The 14,191-nt window shown below is 50.2% G+C and overlaps 2 protein-coding genes across 2 annotated transcripts; one reads left to right on the top strand and one right to left on the bottom strand.

The window, feature by feature from the left end:
- The first annotated feature begins 259 nt into the window (after positions 1-259).
- On the top strand, positions 260-2,078 carry fl(2)d (Pre-mRNA-splicing regulator female-lethal(2)D). Its single transcript, XM_003739745.1, has 7 exons — positions 260-310; positions 438-593; positions 738-915; positions 1,009-1,081; positions 1,170-1,359; positions 1,448-1,690; positions 1,784-2,078. The coding sequence occupies exons 1-7, from the start codon at positions 260-262 to the stop codon at positions 2,003-2,005; spliced, it is 1,113 nt and encodes a 370-aa protein (XP_003739793.1). The 3' UTR covers positions 2,006-2,078.
- Positions 2,079-2,215: 137 nt separating this feature from the next.
- On the bottom strand, positions 2,216-11,774 carry syd (JNK-interacting protein syd). The gene is made up of 25 exons (XM_029113368.1): positions 11,694-11,774; positions 11,209-11,370; positions 10,966-11,109; positions 10,605-10,837; positions 10,351-10,483; positions 10,111-10,228; positions 9,985-10,020; positions 9,537-9,612; positions 9,246-9,405; positions 8,932-9,170; positions 8,754-8,759; positions 8,413-8,597; positions 8,168-8,313; positions 7,931-8,059; positions 7,737-7,842; positions 7,305-7,633; positions 6,951-7,205; positions 6,704-6,844; positions 5,982-6,593; positions 3,999-4,154; positions 3,735-3,912; positions 3,556-3,628; positions 3,033-3,423; positions 2,600-2,788; positions 2,216-2,491 (listed from the first exon to the last, which is right to left on the bottom strand). Exons 1-25 carry the CDS (start codon positions 11,772-11,774, stop codon positions 2,444-2,446), a joined length of 4,326 nt encoding a protein of 1,441 aa, XP_028969201.1. The 3' UTR covers positions 2,216-2,443.
- Positions 11,775-14,191: the final 2,417 nt, after the last annotated feature.

Genomic DNA, 14,191 nt, shown 5'->3' with positions numbered 1-14,191 from the left:
ATGTTCGAGACCCCTGAGATTCCTGAAGACTTGTCGAGCCTCCAATTCACTGAGTTGAGGGTATTCACTTATTGAACCGGGGTCGAAGAATTGTCATCTCCCGAGTCAGTGCAGAGATCGGAGCGGAGACACCGGTGTCCTATGAGCTTCGAACGTCGGAGAAACAAAGTTTAGGAGCGAGGAGGGAAGTTTTTGAGGAACGGCGCTGATAAAACATCCGATGAAGAAATTCATGTTGACGAGAACGCCCGCGGGCGAAATGCAGAGCCGGGACGACGACTCTCCACAAGGCGCACACGCATCGAAACCGGTAAGTAATATCCGTCCATTCGAACCTGCGAAGATCTTTTGAATCGAGTGTTGCAATCCAATCGAAGGAGTTCCCATGTCTTTCCGGAGATTGCTCCTGACGAGTGTAGATCATCTTGTCTTCGCAGAGACGCCTGAGCAGATCGCAACTGGAATCCATGAGTCGAGATACGATCATCGAACTGTACTTCGAAAGCGATGAGTACATAAGACATCTGGAATCGTCGATGTCGAACAAGATATCGAACGAGGAGAGGCAACAGTTGAAGAACAGGATTCTAGATGTAAGTTGTCATATTGCGCTGGTTCAATGATCTAAGAGAGCCGAAGTGTGCATTCATTGACTGATGACTGAATTCCGAGGATGTAATGTCGCCGGAGCGCCGTGGTCCCATTCAACAAATTGATACACACTTCTGATATCCAAGCTCAATCGACGGGAGAATCTGTTGGTCTTGAAAATGGCCATGAAGGAGCAGCAAATCCGTGACATCGAGTGCGAAATCGATACGCTGAAACGGAGGCTCATCCCTCAAAACAGTGCTCAACTCAGGGCGACCCTCGTGGACCCATCGGTGCACATCCTGTTTCTAAAGATGAAGAAAGGTTTGTTTCGGAGTTGTTTGGATCCTATATGGGTCGAAGATTGGAGAGAAAATCGAGACTTGGCGCCAGATGGTGACAAACGCTTGTTTTCAGAGCTAGAAGAATCGAAAAAGAAGCTCGAAGAAACACAAAATGAAATATCTTCCTATAAGTTCACTCCGGATTCGTGAGTACCCGAATGACCACCATCCCCGGTTCAGAGAGTGCAGGAATCCTCGCTTGATCTACCATAAGCGAATTTTCGAAATTCCCAGGCACACCGGTAAACGACTGCTTTCGAAATGCCGCCAATTACATCAGGAGAACGAGGATCTCAGGGAGTCGGTGTCTTCGGGCAAAATCGCGAAACTGGAAGGCGATCTCGCCCTACATCGTTCCTTCGCCAAAGATATGAAGAACAGTCAGACGCAGCAGGATGCCATGCTAGTTGAACTTGATAGCGAGGTGAGTCACATGAAGCTCGCTCGGCACTACATAAGCAAAAAGCGACCTCCAAATGGCTTTTCGATTGACTCGGACCGCCCCTTTCCAGCTGGAAAACATGCAGGGCATCGTGTGTAGCCTACAGAAACAGCTGAAGGAGTCGAATAAAGCCATAGCTGACCTCCGAGGGGAGCCGGCACCGTCTGGAGGTCAAGATGACGATGAGATCTCGACCATGGAAATAGATACACCGTCCACCTCGCGGGGGCATCAATATTGGTCAAATTCAAGAGTGAGTGGCGGGCCATCAGCGCTCAAGATCTCCACCCCGAACATCCCGTCTGCAGAAGAGGTATGGACCGCGGAAGCTCGTTCATCAGAAGCGAAAAGCATTGCTTGATCGGGGGGAAGCTCTTGAATTTGATTGTTATTCCACTCTTTGTAGAAAGCAACCACGGAAGACGATTCTCCTGAAGAGGTTGCCGCAGAAATACCCGCAGCGGAAATTTCGAAAGCGACGGGCTCAGAGGATCCCACAAATTCCTCGAAGCCCCAGGAAATCGACGAGGCCATTAAAGAAGGAGAGAACAACATCAGCAGTGGTGAGGAGCCATCGGATCAGGAGAAGGGAACGGATCAGTCAAACGAGAATGACGCTGAAAACTGACTCTAGGCGCCTTCTGAGCTAGCTGAAATCATTCACTGTATCATATCTCTTAAAGGAATGATAAAAAGATTCACAGCAGAGTCAATGATTCTTTGAATTCCCCAAGACACAACCCACCCAGGGAGAATCTGAAGCACCGAGAAGACGATCCATCGAAAGAAGATCAGATTCGTTTATTCCGATTCTCTGAATTAAATATCATAGCTCCTATAAATGTTATCAACTCTACGGGAGCCTGCCATCGACGATCCATCGTCTCGCTCAGAGAGCATTTCAAGCCACAACGCGGACCCCGCAGTGAGCTAATGAAGTTATACAATGAACCACACAACCGACATGAATCGCTCCTTTGGGAGAACGGTGTTTTTTGTACACGAATGTAGGGAGCGAAATTCGCTGACTCGTGCCCTCGACTCTTTGCCCCTCGCGATGCCCACCTCAAGATTCCGAAAGAACGACAGAATCCTTATCCTCGAACACAGGGGGCTGGAATGACAATATTACAAGGAGTTATGGCAATATCTCCGAACAATCGAATTCTGGAGGTGAATGGGTAAGCAATCGATCGCCTGAGTCATCGTGGTCACTGCCAACCTCGGGAACTTCGGACATCTGACTCTCGTCTCGATCCTCCGGTTGATTCTCGTCGCATCGAATCGCCGCTTGCTGTTCTGTGTGAGTCGTGTTCTGAGCGGTGTCGGACTCGTTTGAGGAGTGCCTCTCGCTGACAATCTTTGCTTTCTTCGGACTGTCCGGGCCTTGCTCCCTCGATTGTGATTCGCGCTGAGGACGAGAGTGGAGGAGATTATATCTTGATACTATCCTACGTTTCCATTCACCGCGTCAACCTCATTTGCAAACGACGCCATCGCGGATCACAGTGCCTTGTGAAACTTGAATAATGATCGCGATTCGCAATCCGCGTGAGCCTTCCTCTCGAACCTTTCGACTCAGATGCGAGAGTCGCTTCATTGCTTCCGCTCATGTCTCGAGTACAAGCGGGAACATCATAAAATTCAATCATTACCTGTTCGTGCAGTTCTATGCCGTTAGTGACCGAGTGGGCGACGGAGGATGCAGAGGGGAAACTTTGTTCGGTTGAAGGCTGCACGTCGCCTCCCTTGCTAGCGATAGCCGGGTCGGTGCCTTCGTTAAGATTCTTTATGAGCTCCTTGGCTTCACTCAGCTGTTGTTCCAGGAGGTAAATGGTGCTCTGCATCCCCTCGACCTCTTCATCTAGTTCTAAAAGCAATTCGTCTTGCTCTTTCTGGTTTTGCTTCATTTCTTGAGCGAAACTACGATACAGAGCAAGATCACCCTCGAGTTTTGCGACTTTGCCGGACGCCACCCTTTTGCCAAGTTCTTCGTTCTCTTGGTACAACTGGCGACACTGGGCCATCAAACGCTTACCGGCGTTCCTGCAAGGAAATTAAGTTTTTGATCTGGAAAACGTCTTCGAGGACCCAGCCGGGAAGCTGATCGGTCTCTGATTGGATGATCCGGGAAAACTGGGAAGGAAGGGCGGAGAGGGAGCTCCATGATCTACTAACGATTCGGGCGTAAACTTCCAAGCAGAGAGTTCTTCCTGCGTCTCCTTCAGTTTCTTATTCGTCTGATCGAGTTCTAGAAGTGCGAGAACAATTCTTAGGGATTCAGGCATCGAAGATTGGAATCCGAAAGAGTATTTAGTCAGGATTGAGATCAGGTCGGCGTCCCGGACGAGACTCACCTTTCTTCATCTTCTTGAAGAGCAGATCGACGGTGGGATCCATCAAGTTCGCTCTGAGACGGGTGCTGTTCTGAGGGATCACCCTTTTCCTCAGAGTGTCTGCCTCGCACTGAAGCTCTCGGACTTGCTGCTCTTTCAGAGTCATCTTCAACACCAGCAAATTCTCCCGCTGAGTCAGCTGAAGGAAAAACCTAGGAATTAGAATTTCATCCCAGCTATTGAGTCATGACTCGCGACGACAGGCGCAGAAAGGTGACAACATACGTCGGTGATTTGCTGTTTCAGCTTCTGTCTCTCTTCGTTAGAGATGCTATGCGATACGGACGACTCCATGTGTCTGATATACTCATCGCTTTCGAAATACAAATCGATGACGGTGTCCCTCCCCATAGTTTCGAGCTGAGATCTGCTGAGCCTCCTCTGCGGCAAAAAATAGCTCTGGAATTTCTGCATCACTCCAATTCATCCAGAATCTATACAATGCAACTTGAGAGAATAAATGACCGCGAACGAACCTACCGGCTTCGCAGGTCTCGCGCCATGAAATGAATCTTCGTCCCGGTGCTGCATAGTCCCCTCGAGGAGCCTATCGGTCCTGTTCGAGGGCTCCGGACGGCGCTTCGATCCGTTCAAGATCCTTCCTACGCCCTATCCTTACTCCCCCCTTGAGGCTTCCGTGGCCCGCGGAGCGATGAAGCATACAGCACTCCCCTATATAAATACCAATATATGCATTCCGGCAACACAAAACACAAATACGTGAAGTGATTAACCATCCGAACGGTTGGGCATCGTGAGGAGTCACCTTCCACCGATTCCTCTGAGTGCACACTCAGACAGAAATTGGACTCACTTCTTTTCAGATAAGCCTCACGTGGATTCGTACGAGAATTCTTTTGAAATGTTCACACTATGATCGGAGATCGGAGTAGTTCTTCGACATCTGACCGCACCAAAACACCGGAGATCTCGGGAGAGGGGGAGGTGTTGTTATTGTGAACAGAGCGATCAATCCCGGCCCTCATCATCATCGAACCGTCCCTCCAGTAGAAATGACCTCTGTTGTACCTGAGATTTAGAGAGCAAGCTATCTCGAAGAAGTTCCTTCGGAAGGATCTGATTAGGCTTTCTTCTCGACATCTCTCAGGAGGATTTCAGTGGCGTCTGCTATGTTGTCAAAATAAGCTCTCGAAGGGAAGGGAGGCGCCATCGGATTCGAGGGGATTTCTTGCATCGCCTGACAGTCGCGAATCTCCTCGATTCTGACGTGTCGCTCCCCCCGGGATCGCTATTGGGAACCGCAAGTGGAAGCTGCGTGTGTAGTACTCATTGCTCTAATACATAAGCGCGTAATCAAGATAATATCCTGAATCATCATCATTTGAGCCGGGTAAATCGTGTCCAGAATCTGAGATCGAGGGTCGCGATAGCCCATCTATCTTCAATGACCAGAACAGAGAAGCTGTGGCATCTTCGCTCGCCCATGTTTTCCTTAAGGAAGCTCGCCATGATGTATTGTAGCTGCCTTTGATTGCGCACCTCTATCGGGGTTCCCGAAACTTCCGCAACCCCCGAAGTGCTCAGCTCCATTCTCGCCGAACTCTTTCCTATAGCCTTTCTCCTTCGAAAAAGATCGCGACGTGCAAATTCTCACTATCTTGAGTTGCTCAACACTCTACGCCCCGACGCTACTGGTCTTCTTCGTCGGACTGGCGAGTGAAAAATTCCGGAGTCCTTCACAAAATCTACCGTGGGAAGCTTTTATTTATCATGTCTCGCCTCAGCATCGATCACGGTACGGAAAGGGAAGTTTCAAGGTTAAGAACCCAGCAGAAAAAATGCCACACGCCATTCTCTATCGCGTGCTTCTACTTCGCGACATTGGAACTATTGAACAAACGGAGGTTAATTTCACGGGACCACCGGAAAGGGATTCGATATTCGCTCCCGTTCATCTACCAGACTTCTCGGGGAAAGGTCTTTCGGTTGATCCACAATCGACGCCACGATTTCATGTGCGTCTGCTTGATAAAATCTGCGAGGGCTTTCCTCTATTTCGATTGAACCTACTCCGTAATAAATATATTTTATATTATGTATCTTTTCTCCTTCGCAGGATCCTCTCTCGAACAAACAGACTCGGTGCTCGCCGAATCGCCTCATCGGGGCATTTTCCGCTCCTGCGAAGTCTTATCTTCTCAATGACTCTGATTGACTCTTTGAAAGTTATAGAGCAACTTCCCAAACGATTAAGTGACTGAGGTCGGATTTATCGGTCATATGCGTTGTTTCACTCGCGCTTGCCTCGTCGCCGATCCGCAAATCCACGTAACCTTCGCCACCGCTAAGCACGAACATGCACCTGGCCGGCGGGGTTGTTCCGCCCTCGGTCTGGGCGACCGGCGATGTGGTGGATATCATTCCCCCAGTGCCAGGCACTCCGATTATGAATCGGACGCTGTCCTTGTGACCATGGAAAGAGAGCTGAGCCTGGCTAAGGTTGCAGTATGGTATGTTTTGATCGTCGATTCGAACACAGGATCCCGGCACGGGAAGCGGCGTCTGAGGTGCGGGCAATGGCTGTTCGACAACCGGCGATAGCGGAAGATCGGTCGTTTCATTAACAGCCACGCCATCGTCGGCCTCCTTGGATTTTTTCGCTTGAACAGTCGCTTGCGGGGACGATCCCAAGGCTGCGTTTCGCCCCGTGCAGAACAAGGGAAGGCTCAGAATCACTCCGTTTCCCGTACCGATCCATAGTCGATTGCATGTTATGCCGATGCAGGTGATGCGCACGAAGGAGAATCCAAGCTTCCCTGTACCAATCATACGGCTTATGAGAGGCTCGATGTCGACATCCTGGAAACAATGGTCAGTTGTCAGGTCAGAGCGGGAAATTCGTATCCGCAGAAGAAATCGTTTTGCGGAAAATCACGGTCCACTTGTGAGTGATTCGGGACTCGTCGAACCTGGAGGTGTTGATGAGTCTTTGCATGGTACAGTCGGAAAGTGGAGTCAGTTCGGATGGTAATCCAAACCCCTTCCCCTGCCGTGGCCATCTGACGAACTTGACTTTCCTTCCGAGGATGAACGCTGAATTTCGTCTGGACCTGAAATTTTTTTTTCGTTCGGATGAGATATGAATCAACCTACGCAGGGGTATGGGAATTCTGCCGAACTCCGATCGGTAGCCGTGGCTTCCGTCATGTCACTGACCTCGAGAGTCTCAGCGTTGATCACAGCCATGCAATTCCTGTAACCGCACCAGATGAACTCCTCCAGGACTACGGCGACACATCGAATGGAATGGCTGTCAGGACTCGGTGAGATCACAATTTCGCGATATTTGTTCCCGCAGAATTCCTTCGTCTGCGGGTCTCGATGGAAAACCGCCATGCGACCGTTGGCTAACGAACAAAATACCCGACCGCGATGATGCGCGATCGCGACGACGGAGTCCGACAGCCGCACCTGCAGCGCAATTTCAATACGAACGTGAGACATTCGTATCCCGATGTTTTTGTTCAAAAGAATGTATTCAAGGGGAATAATTCATCCAGTACACGGTACCTTCATGATACACGAACTCCAATCGGCTTTTGAGCTGTGAACGAACACCTGACCGTTCTGAGCACCCAGCCACATAGTTGGCAGCTGCGTGGACATTTTCTCTGAAGCATCAGTGTCCTGACTTTCTGGCGTTTCGACGTTTTCCGTTGCATCTGCAGATACGTCAGCCGAGCCTTCGGCTTGCTCGTCTTCGGGCTTCAACTCTTCCGGGAGCATTTCCGATACAGCGTTGAGCCCAGGTTCGGCTTTTGTGACGATACCAGAAGAGGTCTCGGACGGGTTTAGGGCCCGGATGCACGCCGCCAAGTACGCGTCGTCGCTCACAAAATCTAATTCGACGACGAAGAAAACGCTCTGAGACAATGATCGCATTCCGTTTGGGATGTCATGGACGCGAAAATTTCAGATTGCGCGTAGAAGAGTAAGGCTCACCGTCATTTTTCGTTCCGGGTACACTCTGAATGCAGAGTATGAGACTAGATCCGATCTTGAATGTGTCAAGAACTTCCGCCGGATTGTTGGCATCTATCACAGAGACCTACATCGAAAAGAGAGTTGTCTCAACACTTCGAAATCAGCCGAGTACCACGCAGGAAAAACTGCGGCGAGTCTCGAGCAGAACCGACCTGAGAGAAACGATTCTGAACGTTGGAGCAAATCCACACCAGGGAGGACATCGCCATCTCCGCCGTCGGATCATTGATTTCCCGTGTTGAGGAGTAGGGCGGTAAGTGAACCCCCGAAGCGCACCAAACCTTCATGAGAGAAGTCGAGAATTGAACGACGGATTCGCCTTCGGAATTGCAAGATCCTCTTCTTGGGCCAAAGCAAAGAAATGAATGAACTGGGTCGAAGCAACGCACCTTGAGCTGAGGATTCGGATCTGACTGATCCAAGGGTCGGCAGAATACTGGCACGGGAACGCTCTGCAGCGAGTTCTGACCGTTGGCGGTTGGCAAAGACCAACCGTAGGCTTGAACGCGTCCGATGTCATCTTTTGCTACGTGAGCTGGAATGCAGTGCATATTCGGTATGGAAAGCGCTGAATTCCGGGGAGTGGGCCGAGAGGAAGAATTCAAGTCAGTACACACCAGGAAGGACTCCTCACCTTTGACTTTCTTCAGCTGGTCTCTGCGTTCCTTGGCTTTCCTCTCGGAGATTCCATCGCGAAGCTGAATATTGTGTAGAGAGGCTTTGGTCTGAGGCTCTTTCTCGTTCTGGATTCCACCGGCGACACCTGACGATGACGTTGACGGCACTTTGTTCTTGTCTGACGCAAAGAGGTTGCTGAAGCTGTAAGCCCATAGTCGAATCAATCGAAATGCTTCGAATCTCTTCGAGCGCAGATTCCCGACGATACTCAGTTAGCGACAGTCGGGGGAAGAACGAAAGTCTCCAATAGATAATCGCGTTCGATACAGCTCTTCCTGCTCATAGCTTTTCACTTACTTCGGGCTAAAGATCCGAATGGAAGCATGGATAAAGTTTCTCCAGTTACGAATCGGAAAATCATACCTGGCTACACTCATATCGTGATTCTACTTTTTTTTGCACGCTCCTAGCTTCCAGAGGTTTGAAGCCCCAGGCTATTCCACTCTAGAATCACCTCCCAACATCATCGACTCACAATTTGAAAATACCGCCTCCGCCAGCTCCGGGTTTGTCGAAAGAGGATTCTGTGAGTTTCGTGGCTCGGAGGGTCTCCGACCATCTGACAGCCTCTTGAAGCTCCAACAAACGATCTTTGTATTGATTCTTCTCCATGATGACCCTAGCCATTTCAAATCTAGTGAAACGTTTCCTGTGAGCCAGCGGAATAGCGTTGTCTTGCTGTTCCCTTTCGGACTGGAGCTGTTCCATATTATCCTGTGGAGGGAGGCCGATTAGTTGAGTTTCCGTCGGAAGCGGTCGAGTCAAAAGCCGGAAGAGAGGACAACTCGCCTTGAGCTTCTTGATTTCTGCTTCCAACATCTCGATCTTCTCTCTACCGGCTTCCCGTTGCAGCTCGGATTGGTGGAGCTGGCTTTCGACGATCTCTTTCTCAGAAGTCAGAAGGTCGACGCGAGCTATCAAGTCATCCTTGACAATATTGAGGGCGTTCCTGGGAGGAAAATTCGAGGCTTCTGATTAGACACTCTGACTCAACCAAAATCCGAGAGGATGTGTCAGACCCGATGGTGGCCAGAGATACTTTGATTGCGTTTCCTTAATTCCGTGATCCACGAGACATACTTCGTGGCCAATAGCTCGATGTTCTCCAAGATGATATTCTCGACCTCTTTCCCCATTCCGAACAAATTGTCGCTGACTGAAACAGGGAAGGTAAGATTTTTCAATGAGTTCGTGGCCCGGGAAGCAAGCCGGACATCGAGAATCATCATCTCATCCTAATCATCATAAATAATTCATGTTGGAGATTAAGGCGAGAAGGATGGCCTTCTTGGAGCGATCCAGGAGAGGATCGAGTTCATCATTGAACTCGACCGAAAACAGCACGATACGGAAAAAAAAAGCGCCTGGTAACGACAGCGGGGTCACAGCCTCCGGTTCGAGTACGATCAGCGATCAAGGAATTCATCACTCGAGCTTCTGATCGAAGATATGCGGTGTCGCTACCTCGATTCCTCTCTAGGAGAGAAGACCGATGAAAGGAAGGAATGTTCGATCCTAGCAGGCTCACCTGATGAGGCAAACTCAGCCGGATCCACCATGCCTCCTATACGCAGCGTTTGTACGAGACAATCGATGAAGTCGTGACAATAGTACAAAAATGTTTTTCGAACAGAGAAATAGAATAACCGCTCACCTGCCCCGACGTCGTAAGCATCCTCGTCCTTGACACGCTCCTCGTTTTCGGTGAACTTGCACTCTTGATAGAGGGTATTCGGTCTACGAACTTTGGTGTTATCAACCATGGGCTCCACCTGAAATTCGTAAGATCACCCCGAGCGTCAATTGGTGACAATTCGCATCGCTTCTTCTCGTTCAAATTTCGTAGGCTAAGCAATTCTAGTTCGCTGCTGCTAGTCAATGAGCTCGTACTCACCACAGTCGAATTGCTGGTCGGACTGAGCGCTTCACTCATCGACAGGTCTTTATCCGGGGAAAACTGCTCGAGCTTCCAGCCAGTCTGTAGCTCCTCTGGAGACCTGATGTCGGCGGTCACTGCTGCTAACCTGCTGTAATTTCGGATTCGGGATGATTTAGTTCCCACGCGATCAGCAGTATACGTGTACCATCGTTCACAGTTCCGGAGCTTGAGCCTCCGCAGTTCCAACGGTTGAGGTTCAAGACACAAACCTGGCGGCCTCCACCGGTGTGGTTGCTTGTTTCTGATTTTGACTCGCCCCGAATAGTATCTTGGTCTTCTCGACGTAGTCGAAATGCGTTTTGAACAGCTCCGTGTAGCGATCATGGAGTTTCGCGTACTCCTTCTTCATTTCAGTCTCCTTCTCTTCAAGACGGGCTGCGTGGTCTGCTGAGCTCTTCGCTTTCATCTCGAGCATCCTCACAATACTTGCGAGGCTCTCGACCTGTTGGAAATATGTACAGGATTCTCTTCAAGCCTTTTCTCCCAGGACCGATCGCAGGGCGGCTACAAAATCGTTCACATCTCTTTCGCGATGTCGATCCGGAATCGGCTAGAAAATCGAAAACTCACCTTCGACAGGAGCTCATTCCTGTCTTCTTCGGACGTGTATTCGACCTCCAAGAGCTTTTGTTCGGACGCTTTCCGGAGACACTTTTCGCGTTCGTACTGAGTCGCCAATTGCTCGTTGTCTTCTTTGACTAATTCCAATTCAACCTAATGGGATTTCCATGTTCTCCCGTAACTTATCACCGAAGAAAGAATTCTATATTCCATGAGAAACGAGGAAGCCCCGGGAGCAGTGCTGTCGCTAACCTGATGTTCTTGATTCTCAATGCTGGACAGATCCAAACTCTCCAGGACATTCACAACGAGCGGCATCAAATTTTTTACAACATCCTGGCCGTGCAGTCCCATAAGCCGTTGGAACTCGGCATAGATATCTTGAGCCAACGTCCCCACTTTTTCGGACATGACCTGCGGAGGAAGAAACCTCGTATTCGGGGAAGCGCAATCACTGGAATTCGGAATCGTCTCCGGCATGACATCGCGCAAGTGCAGCGTATGTTGCGTCCTCGAGACGTGTGAAGCTTCAGGTTGAGCGTCGGAAAGGGCTCATTGCGCTACGAGCACAAGCATTAGTTCCTTATGGAGCCTCGGTCAGGACGCTCGGTGTCGAGACGTCAGCTGTTTTCAACCATGAGCTCCTAGAGGTCCGAACAGCTTGCGAGCGGCTCCGACATACTGGGGAGAGATGCGGTCTCAATACCCGCGTGAGGGACTCGATCAGGTGAACTTACATCCTGATTTCCCGTAGATTCCTCATTCGTGGTTTCCGCGGCATCGCTTCCATACACGACTTCTTCCTGAGAGCTCTCCATACTTGACAATTGGAGAAGTCGCAATTTCAATCTCGACGAGACTAGCCGCAGAGGACGTTCTTGAACACTGAACGCGAAACTTCACGAAACATCGTCTCACGGGACTGCGGCCGTTCCGAGACGCTGACTGCCCCGATTTCAGAACAGCGATGCTCACTGAGAAGTTTCGACTTTCTCCCCCGATACTGTTCGGGCCATCAATGTGTTGTTTACATCGGAGTTGGCACACCTTCCTTCTTGTTCGTCGTCAGCGGTGGAGAATACACACACGGATCATCATTATCATCGCAGCGGGTTGTCGTCGTCGAGCGCTAGACATCTCTGAAAACTCCGCGTCCTGGAGATCCCATCAGCAATCGAGAATCCATCCGACTCTGTGTCTCCGGGTATGCACGAGAACTGTCTCTGGTAGCTGCCCATGTCTCGATGGAAATTATTTTTGTTTGTCACTGAGGATTCACTGAAAAATTGGTAATCATCCAGAAATATTAGTTTGGCCTCCGTCGATTCTCGGAATTTTCATCTTCACGCCAGAAAAAGCGAGTTTCCGAAGATCCAAGGACATGAGGGAAAATTCCGGCAAGAAATTCGGCCTGCCGGGGAACTTTCGGCTCGAGCCCCGGCCCGCGGATACATTTTGGAAAACTTCCGGCCTCCAGAACATTTGCCGGGGCACTGACGATATTTATTAGACTTTAAAATCCCACAGTTTCGTCGGGACTTCCATCCCATCGATTTAGATTACTCAACCTCGAGTAGGGCTCGCAAAAACTGAGTCCAGACCCTTAGACCCGTGTCCAAAATCCTGGACCAGGACTCGTTCCACCGAGTCCTAGTTTTTTTCTTGACAAACAGATGCGCTACTGGGAAAACTTCCGAGGCGGACGCTAAGCATCGGGCAGCACATCCACTACTTCTTGCCTTTTGAGCCATTTCGAATCAATCCCGCTCGTTTTAGTAGGGATAGGATACCGACGGGGGGTATTCCCAGCCCTCCGAAGTTCGTTCGCCATAGATTCTATGTCGGGGAAATTCTCGGCGACGAACGAAGCTTTGCCGCTCCCTCAAACTCATCGTCACGGGCTCCTACGGATGATTTTAACAATTTCTCCGTACTCTCTATTTGTTACCAAATCCGCGCGACGCCACTCTCTGATGGAGCGCAGAAACATGTTCAAGCATACACCAGGTTCAATACAGTCGGCTTGAAAACTGCTTTGCCACTCAAGTCTGATGGTTTCGGCCTCCGGCTTCCCTCGAGTTGGCCCTCTTTTGGCAGAAACGAGCTCCTTCATCTGAATTTGTTCTTTTCTTTCCGCCGATACGCTTCCGTTCAAGTTTTCGCTCCTTATAATGCGATTGATTCCTAGCTGCGCGAGGCTCTCGGGGAGATGGGCTGATCACTTCCTGCCGCGATGGAGACGATGTCGGTGATAGCTTCCATTACAAGGTGCTGGAAGTATGAATTCGGATTCGGTTTCTCTCATGCTCCCTCAAGAACTTGGTCAGGAAAATCTGACTCTCGTCTGGGCGGGAACGGATCGCAGCTCTCCATCGATATTCGAGAGCTTGCGTATAATTCCAAATTATTGTATGGAGTGAGCTCCTTTCCGTGAAGAGCACCTTTTTCCGAGCATGGACAAGTGCGCTGAGCTAGAGTTTCATGGATACCTTAATCATCGCCGCCTCCTTTTTGAACGTCACACGTTCGGGGAAAGACCCGGGAGCCATCTGAGGGACCGGAATTCCGGTCTCGGACTCCGAAGAAGAAGATAAGGTATCCGTATTCCCAGAGTCGTGGTGGCACAGCAGGACGGCGAGAGCTGACTCTATGAACTCTAGAGACGTAGATTCCTATTGATAGAGTTTCTCTATGAAGTAGAGTTTCTGCCTCTCCTCTTCTAGAGAGTATTGATCAACCGGAAGTCCAGAAAGGTCTAGGCTCTAGGACGCTGGACCGGCGTCGCTCCGCTCCGCCAAAAACACGGGTCCAAGATCACTTCGTGGGGCCTCCGTGACCAGCCGAAGTTGGAGTTCTCCACCGATTCTTATGAGTCATGACGTCATGACATGACAGACACCGACATGCCTTCAAGATCAAGGTTACTAAACTCTCATTTAACCCAAGCAATGGCTTGGCGTGGGCACTCCGCGCTCTCGAAAAAGCCGACCTGATCGCAGGATGCCGTGGCACTGGTATACTTGGAAATAGGTCTCAACCGCTATGGCCTCTGCGTCTCCAGGCAAGAAGACTCGAGGTTTCGCAAGATCCTTAAGGTGAGGGAAACAGTCCGACCTGTGGCGTAGCAATCTGGAGCGCCGCCCAGGCTGGCAGCTTTTTCTCACTTCTTTTCGATGGGATACCTCGATACGGCGCCCCTGGTATGCCCGAAAATGGGGCGCACCCCATATCTTTG

This window comes from Galendromus occidentalis, unplaced genomic scaffold (assembly GCF_000255335.2).
Source record: "Galendromus occidentalis unplaced genomic scaffold, Mocc_1.1 scf7180000076583, whole genome shotgun sequence".
Classification (NCBI taxonomy): Eukaryota; Metazoa; Arthropoda; class Arachnida; order Mesostigmata; family Phytoseiidae; genus Galendromus; species Galendromus occidentalis.
This window is presented reverse-complemented; position numbering and strand designations above follow the sequence as displayed.

What these genes read in the sequence shown, in the direction of transcription:
- syd (XM_029113368.1), bottom strand. Translation starts at nt 11,774, where the DNA reads ATGGAGAGCTCTCAGGAAGAAGTCGTGTATGGAAGCGATGCCGCGGAA. An exon ending in ACACCGGTGGAGGCCGCCAG is followed by an intron (nt 10,484 to 10,604) that starts GTTTGTGTCTTG and finishes CCGAAATTACAG; the next exon opens with CAGGTTAGCAGCAGTGACCG. An exon ending in ATCGAGCTATTGGCCACGAA is followed by an intron (nt 9,406 to 9,536) that starts GTATGTCTCGTG and finishes TTTTCCTCCCAG; the next exon opens with GAACGCCCTCAATATTGTCA.